The sequence below is a fragment of the Oratosquilla oratoria genome, chromosome 35 (genome assembly GCF_046742065.1).
Source record: "Oratosquilla oratoria isolate Oo_2021 chromosome 35, ASM4674206v1, whole genome shotgun sequence".
Taxonomy (NCBI): Eukaryota; Metazoa; Arthropoda; class Malacostraca; order Stomatopoda; family Squillidae; genus Oratosquilla; species Oratosquilla oratoria.
Window position 1 is genome coordinate 841,310 of NC_134811.1, and position 14,874 is coordinate 856,183.

At 40.7% G+C, this 14,874-nt stretch overlaps 1 protein-coding gene across 1 annotated transcript in view; it reads left to right on the top strand.

Annotated features, from left to right (window-relative positions):
• Window positions 1-337: 337 nt before the first annotated feature.
• Window positions 338-14,874, top strand: part of LOC143018460 (uncharacterized) — a 99,399-nt gene continuing 84,862 nt past the window's right edge. Inside the window, exons 1-3 of the mRNA XM_076173824.1 lie at window positions 338-405; window positions 3,276-3,506; window positions 7,534-8,775. Of these exons, the coding sequence (XP_076029939.1) occupies window positions 3,455-3,506; window positions 7,534-8,775 (1,294 nt within the window). The 5' untranslated portion in view covers window positions 338-405; window positions 3,276-3,454. The remainder of the gene's footprint in view (window positions 406-3,275; window positions 3,507-7,533; window positions 8,776-14,874) is intronic.

Genomic DNA, 14,874 nt, shown 5'->3' on the forward strand with positions numbered 1-14,874 from the left:
GTGTGTGTGTGTGTGTGTGTGTGTGTGTGTGTGTATGTGTGTGTGAATGTGTGTGTGTGTGTGTGTGTGTGTGTGTGTGTGTGTGTGTGTGTGTGTGTGTGTGTGTGTGTGTGTGTTTGTGTGTGTGTGCGCGCGCGTGTGTGTGAATGTACACGAACAGACGCTTACCATAGCTATTATTCAATCTCTTTCTATATACCAGTCTATCGTGTATACTGCGAACCTAGACTCGGTCTGCCAACAGGAATACAAGTGCAGTGATAAGCATGTAATCATTTGAAGATAAGAAGAGATAGAGAATCGACATCACCTCGTCAACTGTGTGTTTGTGGCTAGTTTGTAGAAGGATTGTGTCTGTGGGTATTATACGCCGATTCTCCTATTCAAAAAGAAAACTACTCAAAGGTGAAACTTGCCCCGTCTGCCCCTTTAACCATATTAATAATTGTCACATTTAAACAAATTATTGTGAGATAGCTCACCCGGTCAAAACGTTGGTAAAGAGGGATCTGATTTGAGTGTTATGTTAAATTTATCAGCAAGAGATTGTGCACTGGGATGATTAAAATTATTGTGTGTAAAGAACGGATGGATAGAGGCAACCTTAAACGGTTGAATGTGACGTCATGTCGTTATACTCAACATCACATAAATTCATGATATATTTCAAAATGTTCCTTCGAAAATAAAGCGAAAATATGTTAACATTATCTTGGATTGTGAATTCGTCGGGGATTTTATTTCTAAACAGGTCGACAAACAAAAACTAGCACGCGTATGAAATAATATGCATGGGCATATACGTATACATTAAGGTAAATATGCAGACCAAACGAATAAACATACAAAGGACCCACACGCACTTAAGCGTTTACACACACACACACACACACACACACACACACACACACACACACACACACATACACACACACGCACAAACACACACACATATATATATATATATATATATATATATAAATATATATATATATACATACATACACACACACACATACGCACGCAGTTATACACATACACATACACACACACGCACATAGTTATACACATACACACACACGCACACACACACATGACTCGGTGGCGCGGTTGGTAGATTCCCGGCTCTCACTACGGCAGTCTGGGTTCGAGTCCCGCCCAGGGCTGAAATAATTTCAGTATCACTGCGCTGCGAGTCGCTACTCCAACTCTCGTGGGCAGGGAGTTAGGTGTGTGTGTGCGTGTAAGGTCACAGCATTACCCATAGATCGGTCATAAATGAGCTCTGAGCTCTCTTCCGAGAGGGAAAGAGCTGTCCATCACAAATCCAACACGTGACCAAGACCATGGTGAATCACACACACACACACACACACACACACACACACTTCAACTTGTCAGAATGTCTCAACTATATATATATATATATATATATATATATATATATATATATATATATATATATAGATACAAATATATATATTTTGGTTGAAGTCAACTGCGCTGATAGATTTGACTATCTTCAAATGAAGGTTCTTCAATTTATAAAAGGATTCCTTTTCTTCGTGGTTCAGATTATGAACGAAAACATCCATAGTGTAACGAAATGCGCTGATGTGTGCCGACAATTGTATTCTTGAGGATGTAACAGTGTGAAACTGTTGAACTGGTGTATTTGTTCAACAGTTTCACACTGTTACATCCTCAAGAATACAATTGTCGGCACACATCAGCGCATTTCGTTACACTATGGATGTTTTTGTTCATAATCTGAGCCACGAAGAAAAGGAATCCTTTTATAAATTGAAAAACCTTCATTTGAAGATAGTCAAATCTATCAGCGCAGTTGACTTCAATCAAAATTGCCTTCGCGAGAACCTGTGCCCCAGAAATATATATATATATATATATATATATATCTCTCTCTCTCTCTCTCTATATATATATATATATATATATATATATGTGTGTGTGTGTGTGTGTGTGTGTGTGTGTACATGCACACACACATACACATATTTTTATATATATATATATATATATATATATATATATATATATATATAGATAGTGTGTGTGTGTGTACTGCATACAGATACATATAGATATATGTAGATATACTGAGACATTCTGTAAGGTTGACGCGGGTGTTAACAGGAAACACATGTATCTTAGTCCGACTTTACTTCTGACTAGTTTCGCAGAGAAGTATTTTCAAAGGAATGGTTTACAGAACGAGCTTTTGGGCTTTCTGGACGTGTGGATCTTTCTCAGTGCCTTCTCACGTTGCCACCATTGGAGTGGCTGGAGATGTGGATAGCGAAATAAAATCAAAGGAGATGTGCTTAGTGAGCATAGGGTGATCTTTTATCCAGGAGGAGCCAAGAATGGATAAAACAAATGGCTGACGGGTGGGTTTGATGTGGTTGTTCGAGCGTGCATACCTTGGGTGGTTGTCTCCTTCATAAGGGGGAAAGATTCTTGACATATAGATAGGAAGTTGAATATGTAGGCGGGTTTCTCTTCCATGCTTGGCTTGTTTGAATGGGATAGCGCACTCATCTGAAGACGAATTTGTACAACTCATTTTGGAATCGAATCCTGCCCAAGATCGGGAAAAAAATCTTCTGAAAAGTTATGAACACAGAATTAGTTGCGAATTATACATACACACACAAATATATATATATATATATATATATATATACAGTATATATATATGTATATATATATATATATACATATATATATATATATATATATATATATATATATATATATATATATATATATGCAGAATCCACTAGGAAGAGGAAAAACACACGGACCCAACTTGAGCACTCACGCTACGGAGAGGGGGGTAAATGTCTCACTTGTCCCATTTATACTCTGTATCTTAACTTGTTTGTACTCACCTTTCTGTATTCTTTGATAATGTGAATATATCACGAAAGCGCTCGGACTCCGTGTGTTTTTCCTCTTCGTAGTGGATTTTGCATATTTGTGATTCACGTGTGCCTTGTGAAATTTGTGCCTATACTGTATACATACATACATATATATATATATATATATATATATATATATATATATACACATATATGCATGCGTTTTGAAAATGCTTACACAAATGTTTTCCTTCTGAATACACAAGCCGATAGTGGATTATAATACAACTGTTCTTGAAAAATACGATTTACTAATATAACGTGACGGAATTGCTCTGATCTTAGATAAAGAAATTGTGAAATAATATTTCCTATTTACGTTTAAAGCAAACAGGAATTGGAAACGACAAGGTGATTGCCGTTACCGAGATTTGAAAATTAAAATTTCCTTGCGCGCAGTGTTCCTAAAGATAATCAGACATTTCTTGAAACTCGGGTTTGGTCATGGTGTCGTCTCTGAAGGCATTTGCTACGAGAAGAACCAGAGAAGACAATTGTCATCGGCGATGGAATTTTTGCGTTTGGCCCGTTTTCTCTCGCCTCGCCACAAATGCGAAGGTAAGGCTGTAGCACCTTTTATTCTTATTACTTTAATTGATTTTATAACCTTTGTTACTTTTTAATTTTATTGCTTTTGTTACTATTTTACTTTTTTTTTTTTTTTTTTTACTTTTTTACTTTTGTCGTTTTTGTTACTTTTTATACTTTTATTACTTTTACCAAGAGGCTTTCTTGTATTAATTTGATCGATTGTTTTAACTGCTGAGAAAATGCTACTGTCAGTATGCTATTAGTCAGTATGAATGTGGAATACTTACCGAAAGGTCTGTTTGGGGAACATCCTCAGTAGTTGAGATAGATAGAGAGGTAAATAAATAAATAAATAGATAAATAAATGTGAGAGGCTGAGGGGAAGCGGCACAAATAGAGCGAGAGTTTATTCTTGAACTAGTTTCGCACTATGATGCTTCTTCAGAAAGAATGTTACACTACAGAAAATACATTCTTTCTTCAGAAGCACCATAGTACAAAACTAGTTAAAGAATAAACTCTCGTTCTATTTGCGTGGATTCCCCTCTGCCTCTCTCACAACCTGTCAAGATGTCGTCAAATAGATAAATAAATAAAATAAAACTATAGTGAAGAGTTCTTGTATGTTTATGTCATTAGATTATGGAATGGGATGATGAGAGCATTTCTCTTTTAACTAGCGATAATTATCTAAAATCTGTTTAGCCAGTGGTTTGCAACATTTGTCAGCTCAATGCTAAACCTCCAAGCTTGTGTTATTTATATGATTAATTATGAAATAGCAGCTTTTTCATGACTAATTAACCAGAGCTTTGAAAAAGATATTTACTATCTGTGTGTGTGTGTGTGCGTGCGTATGTGTGTATGTGCGCGCGCGTGTCTGTGTATGTAACCGGGTCTGTGTTTTGTACTTGTGTGTTTGTATGTCACAGTAATTTGTTTTTTTCGTCATATATTGTCAAGTAGGCATACCTGTATGTTAAACACTTCTATGCCTGTTTAACTTCCTTGTCATTATGTGCATCACCGCGAATGATGAATGGCTTTTGCGTGGGTGGGGTCGGAGGGAAAAAAAGGTGTTTGGTGTTGCTTATTTTCTTGGCATTCTGCCTCCAACTCCTCCCTGTTGAAATTTCAGAATATCCCAGATCTATGACGGGTTGACCTCAAACCCATTCATATTTAGACGCCATGACATGTGCACGCCCAACTCTACCTCATTCCCTGTCGACAGACTCATTCAGTATCCTACTCCCACGAAATGTTTCTAAATCAGGATCCTTCTCATCCATTTGTAATCTTCTTTTAAGGATCTATATCACACCAAAACTAGACAGAATTTTTGGTTGTTGGGACTGTGGTTATTGGTCTAAGTTTTTTACCGTCGTTAATTTAGAGTGGGTGTATTGCATGTCGTCTAGGCTTTGCAAAGGGAATGTGACTCAGCCTGAGCTCTCTTGGCATGCAATAAGGGATGGGCGGTCTGTCATTGGCCGCTCGCGAGATGGCCATAGGTTGGGGCAGGTATCCAGAAGTGTTGCATGGGGCAAGAACTCTTTTCACTCGTTATCAAAAAGTTTCCCTTTTCTTCGGCTGGTCGGATCTCTTGCCCCGAGACTTATAAATAGGTTCCGGGCATGAGCGTGATGTTGTGTAATGGCATATTTAGTCCAAAAAGGGGATGAAATGATCGTTTCTGTTTAATTTGTCTTAGTCTTGAACCCGGGCTAAACTGAGACGGTTGGCGCCAATACAAGGTCCTCTTCTCATAAGCTTGGCTCGCTTTGGCACCAGGGCGCCAACAAGTGGAGGTCGGTGCCAACTCTTTGTTGATCATAACCACAGTGTACAAGAGAGTGCCACGTACTTTGCGCTTGTAGTTTCGCACGCCGCGTACGTAATAATTACCTGTGCGTCGTCTCGTTCATTTGTGTTCGTGTGAGATCTTCGAAGTGCCGAAGTCAGAGCGTCCCTATACTCCCTATAGATCCGTGCAGCGGTGATCAGATCAGATCTGCCGTGAAGTCTGCGCTGCAGTGTTTGTGCAAAAGTGGAAATGTTGGTGGTTCAGGCCCGTGAGATGAAAAGAATATTCGTGTGACCCCAGACAAGGGGAGGTGTGCTCCGAACTGAGAACGGTGATAAGTTCAAAGCGCAAAGGGAAGATCGCAGAGGTCAAGAGGGAGAGGGAAACTATGTCTGGTACCTTCCCTCTCGTCCATTGCAGGTGAGACGGAGAGGGCAAAGCGTGTGGTGTCGGTCGGTGGCTTTGAGGGAAAGGTGAAAGTGGAGGTGGAGACGGAGGCGGAGGAGGATGTGGAGGAGGATGTAGAGGAGGAGGTGGAGGTTGATTTGTGTGTGTGTGTGAAAGTGGCAGCATGAAAAAATGATGTCAACGACATTGCTGTACTTAAATTGTGTTCTCTTGTGCTCAGGTGGGGAGGGGGTGGGGGGAGGGGGAGGGGGAGGTGGGGCAGTGCCTTGCGCCGGAAGACAGTGGGTGTGGTGGCGCCGGTGATGATGGGGGAGAGGGTGTCGTGGCGACGAGGGTACTGATGACCACATCAGGTTTCTTTAGCGTATGGTGATGATGATGGTGATGATGGTGATGATGATGATGATAGTGTGATGGTGGTGATGATGATGATGATGATGATGATGTGATGATGATGATGGTAGTGGTGGTGATGATGATGATGATGATGATGATGATGATGATGATGATGATGATGGTGGTGGTAGTGATGGTGATGATGATGGCAGTGGTGGTGGTGATGATGATGATGATGATGATGATGATGATGATGGTGGTGATGATGTTGGTAGTGGTGGTGGTGATGATGATGATAGTGGTGATGATGTTGGTAGTGGTGGAGATGATGATGGCGGTGATGATGTTGGTAGTGGTGGTGATGATGATGATGATGATGATGATGATGATGGTAGTGATGGTGGTGGTGATGATGATGATGATGATGATGATGATGATGATGATGATGATGACGACGATGATGGTGGTGGTAGTGATGGTGGTGATGATGATGATGATGATGGTGATGATGGTGATAATGATAATGATGATGGTGATGATGAATATATATATATATATATATATATATATACATATATATACATACACGAAACGTGAAATATATATATATATATATATATATATATATATATATATATATATATATATATATACATACACGACGCGTGAAAAAATATATATATATATTATGTATGTATATATATATATATATATATATATATATATATATATATATATATATATGTGTGTGTGTGTGTGTGTGTACAGCTTTAGACAGGAATCTAAAATCTGTTTATCTTCACATTCATCCTTTTACTCACATGATATTTTTACCCTTCGTTCACTCATTTTACTTCATCATATCTGCTGTTACTGATTGCTTAATTTCGTGCAGTCGACATTTTCGGGAACTTTGGTGACGCCCCTGTGGACCAGAGTCACGCAGAATTGATTTGTGAAGACTAATTTCTCACCCAAAAAGAATGATGCCTAGTTTCAAGTTGAACTCTCTTTCTCTTTTGCTGCCTACTTTTAGGGTAACCACCAAGCCTAGGGGCATAAACATACATACAAATCGCACACACACACACACACACACACACACACACACACACACACACACACACACACACACATACACACACACACAGGCGCGTGCACTCATGCATTTATATTTCATAAGCCACGGCGTTTCTATCCATAAACCGGAGGATATTCGAATCATTAGGTAATTTTAGGTCAGGGAAAATTCGAAGTAGCATGAATGATACCAGTGCAGTGCTGGATTTCATGTTGAAGCTGACGACGACGATAATGCCGCGGACATTATATGCCAGGTGATCATGAGGGAGCATTAATGACTAACAGAGGGATTTCCCAATAATAAAGAAATAAATCAAATACCTCACACCGCAGCCATCATCGAAACTGATGGACTGCCGACGATGCCAGGCGATCATGACCCCACTGAAGAATTAACGAAACTTTTATATATTTTTTCAGACAAGATGGAGCCGGTGCAAGACTTTAGTCGCCTGAGGGTGTCAGACAATCCCCCCTCGCCCACCTCCCACTGGCAGGCCGTGTCCGCGGCCTCCCCGTTCGGCCCCATCAACAACGTGCCTTCCTCTTCCTATTCGTCCACGTCTCAGTCCTGTAGATTCCTTTCGCCTCATACATCGGGAGCTGCTTCAAACACCAGACCCCGTCCTGCTCCTCCCTATATGTGTCGGGTGGGAGGAGGAATGAGTAACCCCACCAGGGGCTCCTCAGGGACACAACCTCGGTTGCCGGGGTCCTCGGGGTTCAAGGGACCCGGTGTCCCTGGAGGAGGGGACCTGACCCTCCCAGTGCCCATCGCCAAGTCCCTCCAGAGGACCCCAAGTCTGGACAACATTCTGTACCAAGGGGAGGACAGTGCCTTCCGTGGGCTGAGGGGCAAGAGTCCGAGTCTAGACTACGGGTTTTCCCCGATGGTGCAAGGGACGCCCCTGAACCAGAGCTTCCGGGCCAAGAGCCCAAGTCTTGACTCTTTTATGTCCCGCATTCCCTTCTCGACTCAAGACAACGGCCAAAACTACACGACTCACGATTGCTCCTCCCTGGCGCCAACAGCGCCCCTGGGGTTGGTGGTGCCGCCGCCCCTGCGGAAGGAGATGGGTGCCAGGAGCCCCAGCCTGGACCAAGGACGCTTCATCGAAGCCCTCAGCAGGTCTTCTTCCACCGCGCCGGGCGAGAGGGAGGTCAGGGGGATACTCTCCCAAGACGGGGGCCCCGCCAGGACCCACAGCCCTCCCCCATGGACAGGCACGAGGGCGAAAGGCCCCTGGGAAGGACGGCTATGTCACCCTCAGGGGCGGAGTGCCAGTGGGGAACCCGACACGCTCCTGCCGCCCATCAGTAACGCCATCGAGAGACGGTCGAGTTCGCAGAGTCTTCCCGATCTTTCAGGGCCGTTCCTCGATGACCTCTGTCCGATGACGGACACTCCTCACCAGACGTCGCCCGTCTCGCCCTCGCTCGCGAAGGACGCGGGCAAAGGCGGCGGCGGGGGCGTCGCTCTGTGCACCACCACGCCCTCTTGCATGGGGACGCGCCACGGTGCGCGTCAGGGAACCTCCTCCGGTGAATGCCTGGGGCTTCTCCCCGGTCTGGAGGTCGGGATTCTGGGGCACCAAGACACGCAGATGGTCCCCGGAAACCCCAACTTGGTCTTGGGACGTTTTCATCAACACCATCATCAACGTAAGTATCAGTTGTAGTTTCCGCCTCATCTACAATTTATAATTTTTCCTCCTAACATGAAAACATTTCCTATTTCAACCGAGACCCGACTCTGCATGAACACATTATATATAGTCATCTCCTGTGGAATGAATAAAATTGTCTAACATCAATCAAAACAAAAGCCTCGAATAGCTCAATCGATATAATGGGAGGTAAAGAACAGAGTAAGGTTGTAGCAAGGTCATGCCTTGAAGAATTCGTTTTCTGTAGAATTCACGTACCATAACTCATTTTTATTTGTTAATATTGTCACCCCGCTGGAACTTGCATTATAGAAATATAACATTATTAATACTATTACGTCTCTCATATCTATGTGTAAATTTTACAAGGTCTGGTCCTCAGGCCACCTGACAGATCGTAACGTGGATGGGCTCCATCAAAGACAGTTTCTCTTGGCTTCAATCTAATTCATTCCTTCGTGTACCCGCCCCTCAACTGAATGGAATTACCTGTCGGAGATCGTAACAACAGTTGGACAGTATGCTTTTCGTTTCTAACTGAGGAACAAATTTTTGTTAATGTTTTAGGGGCCCCTCCCACGGTACGACCTGGTCGGATACGTCCAGATTGGGATGTGTATGTACTGGATTTGGTTTGTTCGACCGACACACACGATCCAATCTGATCGGATCCGATCAGATCTGTCCTACGGTCGTACCGTGTATGGGGTCCTTCAGACGAGTACCGAAATAATGCATATCCAAGACCGCACATGGTAATGGCATCTTAGCTTTGATAGTGTGACGTTACTTTCTAGTAAGACGACGAGGTGGGAGGGCCTGTATGTTGTCACTTTCTGTGCATGGAGCAAAATGACATATCTTAATGTTGCTGACGTGATTTAACTTTTCTTGGAATATCTGGAATGAATTGACAGATCCTGACTCTCCTTGTTTCGGTCCCTTTGTCGTTATTATGCCTTTGGCACCGATCTTGCTTCACCATGAGAAGGAAATATGCAAGAACTGGTGAGTCAGACAAGGTCATCATATTAAGACAGCAAGACAGGACTCATGGTAATGGACAGATTTAGATTTAAGATGGAAATAGGCAAGAACTGGTTTAATAACAAAGTGGTTAACAAATGGAATAGACTTAGTAACCATGTAGTAGTGAACGCTGTTTTTTTTTTTTTTTTTTTTTTTTTTTTAAGAGAAGTATATGGATGGGGATGGGAGGTGACAAGGAACATGGAACTACCTCGTGTAGGCCTTCTGGTCTCCTGTAGTCTCCTCCATTCTTATGTTTTCATGCTCAACGGCTACCGGTAATGGATACTAGCCCCGGCTGTCCAAACACATAGGGCAGAGACAACATGTTTGGCCTCAGATAAGTGCCTCCTAGCGTAAGCTACCCAACTGCTTAAAGCTTAAAGGTCCCTACCCCTGGTAGGGCAAAATCTTGTCATGTGTCAAGCTTTTTTCTTTTTTTTTGCCGATGTCCAGTCGCCTACCCGTCTGGCCACGGCTGTCGAGAACCAACGCAGCAAGTCCTCAGTGGGCCCCAGGACTCGAACTCACGACCACTTGCTCATGAATTCAAGACGCCATCCACTGGGCTAATGCGCGCCCCCTTTGTGCAATTACAAGGAGCAAATGTTTTCACAGATGAAAAGAGGGTAACCCATATTAGGGGTCATAAGATATCGACTAGGAGTTTCCAAACTTTATTATATGACGCTCACTTTATGCTTCCAGCAAACCCGGCCTCTGTTCCCTCACCTTTTTTTGTATTTATATAAAATAATATATTTTTTTCTATTTGTAGTTTTTCTGTTTATATCTTAATAAAAACGAGTTAATGTGACTGATAGAATCATACTTTCTATGCCCCCTCACATTTATTTGTATTTATGTAAAACTATTTATTTTTTCTATTTGTATTTTTTGTTTATATCTTAACAGAAAACGGATTGGGACTAGGGGTGACTGATAAAATTATATTTTGTACGTAGGTAACGGTAGATGCTTGTTCTTAGAATAGTTTCTTTATTATTAAACAATTATTTTTTTTCACCAAATTACTTCACGCTCCCTAACACCTTGTATCTTCCTCACGCCTCCCTAGGCGTCACGCCCCCTACTTTGGGAACCACTGCTTTACATGAAGTCTTCAATTTTAATGTACATGACCGGGCAGCCAGAATAACTGGATGTCCGCGGTTGTCGTCTCGAATCGTTCCGTTTGTCCCACAAAGCAGATACGAAACCTCAACGAAACGCGGAACATTTCCATAAGAGTAGTATTATTACTGATTACTTTCTTTATTAGAACTATTTTTATAGTTACAATTACAGGAACTATTAAGTTACAATTATAATTGTAACCACAATTTTTAATCTACAATTTATGTCAGATCTGGTTGTCCCACGAAGCAGATACGAAGCCTCAACGAAACGCGAAACGCTTCCATGACTGTAGTATCGTTACTGATTACTTTCTTTATCAGAAAAAAAATTGCGGCTAAATCTACAGGAACTATTAAGTTATAATTACAATTATAACCACAATTGTAATTTACGATTACAATCACAGATACAATTACAAACTACAAATATTATAATTACTACTACAATTACTGCAGAGTGCGGGGTGATCTAATAAAGGTGTTCAAGTAGATCAAAGGCTTTAACAAGGGTGACGGAAACAAGGTCATCATATTAAGACAACAAAGGCGGGACTCGCAGTAATGGATTTAAATTGGACGAATTAGGTTTAAGAAGGAAATAGGCAAGAATTTGTTTACTAATAGGGTGGTCAACGAATGGAATAGACTTAGTAACCATGTAGTAGTGAGCACTGAAGTAATTGGTTGTTTTAAGAAAAGGTTAGATAACTTTATGGACGGGGATGATAGGTGGTCGTGGACATGGAACTGCCTAGTGTAGGCTTTATGGTCTCTTGCAGTCTCCTTCATTCTTATGTTCTTAAGTTTGCAAGTACAGTTACAGTGACGGTTTGTATTGGTGACGGCTACCAGTTTTATATACATATGTAGTGGATGGATTACCGTAAATGCAAACTGTCAACTGTAATTGCGGTTTATCTGCCTTTTGTTGATCAACTTGTTCAGTTCTACTCTCTATATCGTCCCTCCTACGTTGAATCTGTGTAGTTCATTTTTTGGGTCACATGAACAATCGTCACCCCATAAGATCCCACCTGAAGAATTGTCACCCCATTACGCCGAATACTAACAGTGGAATAAAGATTAGGTTAGGTTAGGTTAGGTTGAATAAGTGTTACGCCTATTGTCATCAACTTATACAACCGAAGAATAGTAAACCCAGGATGGCCCACAATGAAGAATTGTCGCCCTAGGATAGCCCACATGAAGAATTGTCACCCTGTCGAAATCTGGGGTGACGATTTTTCATTAAGTTTTATGAATTCATTTGTAACTTTGGAGTGTTTGCTTTCTCTGATGCATTTTGTATTTGTTCTGTCGATTCCCGAAGGAGTCACTAAACTTATATTCATACCCTCGAAGGTGTTCTCGTTATTTCAGAGATTTAAATATATTTTCTAATTCCAAATGAAACTCCATCTTGTTATGCTTAACCTTCGCAATACTAATTTTCTTCTTCGAAACTAATTCATTTCTCTCGAGTCTGAAAATTATTTTAGCCATTCAACCTACCTTTCTATGGACACTACCAATATTTACTTTATGACCGTAACATTGCTAACGCTCTTACTCTCATCTCCTAATATGAAGTAAGTTTCGTTGTTTGTTGTTCCATTTGGATTTCTCCAGGTCCATTTACGACCTACACGCTTTTCGATGAAAGTGGTCATTATTATTATGTTGTACTTATCTGCGAAAATGACCAGCATCTCACCTCTTTCATTTCTTTTATCTACTCCAAACTTACCATTGCACAATTCATCTTCCATGTTTTTCCCCACTTTAGCATTGTCGTCATCCATAACCAACGTTTACTTAGTTTTTTCTTGGTCCGTTACCTGATTTAAATCATCATAGAAAAACTCAATTTCATCGTCTGAACTCGGTGGAATTGGTGCATAAATCTGAAATATTTTTTGAGTGTCCCTTTTACACAGCCTTATCACAGTCCAAACTACCCTGTCTGATATACTACTGAATTTCACTACGTTACCATCAACCACTCGATTTATCAATAATCCTACTCCTGTGAATCCTTACCTCTATAGTAGGCCAGGTAGTGATTATCTGATTTTCTTCCTCCTTTCGGACTTCACTCAGTCCCACGATATCCCACTTGATCGTCTCCAGTTCTTCAATAAACTCTCCAGCCTGTGGTTTCTAAGAGGGTTCCCACGATGCAGGTGTAGATATTAATTTTCTTCGGATATTTTGATGTCTGAGAATTAGATCTGCATGGACAATGTTTACTCACACTGCCTGTAAACACAGGAGGCAATGCTGTCGGACATTTGGGAGACAATGGTCAAACAGGAACCCCTGGTTTTATTTTGGTTGTGCATGCCATGTCTGCTATGATGGATTGTGACAATAACTTCACCTCCCTGCAAACTAGTTTCAGATGAGATATTTCTTTTATACAACTTTATTCAATATGTTTGGTAGAGCTCCATATATCTGTAGGGCATTCAGTGGTCCATGTCGTCATCATGACGGCACCATATACATCTATGAGGAAGACCCCTGTTTGCTATCAGGGACGTGCCAGTTAGCAGTGGGTTCAGCGAGTTGTGTGAGCTTCTCTTTGTCTCATCTTTCGCATAAAACCTGTTCGATACGGGTGACCATGATGAGATTTTCATCTCGGCATTGCTCTTGTAGTCATTAAGACACTCAAGTCAATCCACCACGGCAAGGTGGATAGGCTTGGACATACATGTCAACGTACTAAAGGAGGTAATTAATAACAGCCTCAACTTCTTCAATATTATGCCGTGTCCTGAACTGAACAAAATTGTTTGGTATTAACTAGAACAAATTTGTAAAAAGGTTATCATATATAATTGGATTAGTCGTTACTTCTAACGTGGCTTATACCACTAGCTTTCTTATGCAATTCCATCAATATAGTCATGCCTCCTTAAGCTTCTGGTGAACTAGAGCATTACCTACAGAATATATCATCAAACCGAAATCATTCGAAATATTTTTAATGTATTCAAACACTGTAACGTTTTCTGAGTTAAATAGTCTGGAAATAATGAAACTATATTTACAAAGTAAATTAGCGTAGAGTATATGGTACCTGACGCCGAATTGTCATGCTCCCCATGCTGGTCAGAGTGACCCGACGCTGAATTATTGACCTGACCCATCGCGATGCAATGAGGGATAACTATGCACCACGGGAGCTTGGGCACGCGGTATATATACGGCCTCGAACAACTTGTAAAACCATTAGTCGGAAAAAAACAAAAATTTTTGGTGAATCCTTTATTAAGCCCCAGCTCACTTCATTATAAATTAGAAGCTAATCCCTAAATCGGACCACTCCGTCGAGAAAAAAAAAAAAAAAAAAAAAAAAAATCTAACCTAAATAATAAAGAGGAAGGACTCACTAACTCTCCATTCTTCTTTCTGCAGCCTATACTTGCTATAAGAGAGAGGCTCTTTGAGGTACATTTTGTCAAGGTCAATCATGGTACCCTGTCACATAATTATCTATTCCGTTTTCATATTTACGTTTTTCATTCATTTTCTTGTATATTTGGGTGTTGTGATTATTCTCATATCCGCAGTTACTGATAGAATAAATATTTAATTTAGTTTTTATAATCGTTTAAAAAGTTTAGATCAAAATATTACTACTGTAGATTATATTTTTCATATTGCTGGCAATTCATCAACTTATATATGTATATATATATATATATATATACATATACTATATATATATATATATATACGTATATATATATATATATATATACATATATATTTATATATATATATATAAAAGTCTAAATAAAAATATTCTTCTAAAAAAAAAACTCTGGAAGTCGGGGACAGGTGGTATTACGGTGACACTTTGTCCTAAAAATATTCTTGAAAAAGCGCTTGGGTAAGTCGGGGTCAGGTGGTATTCT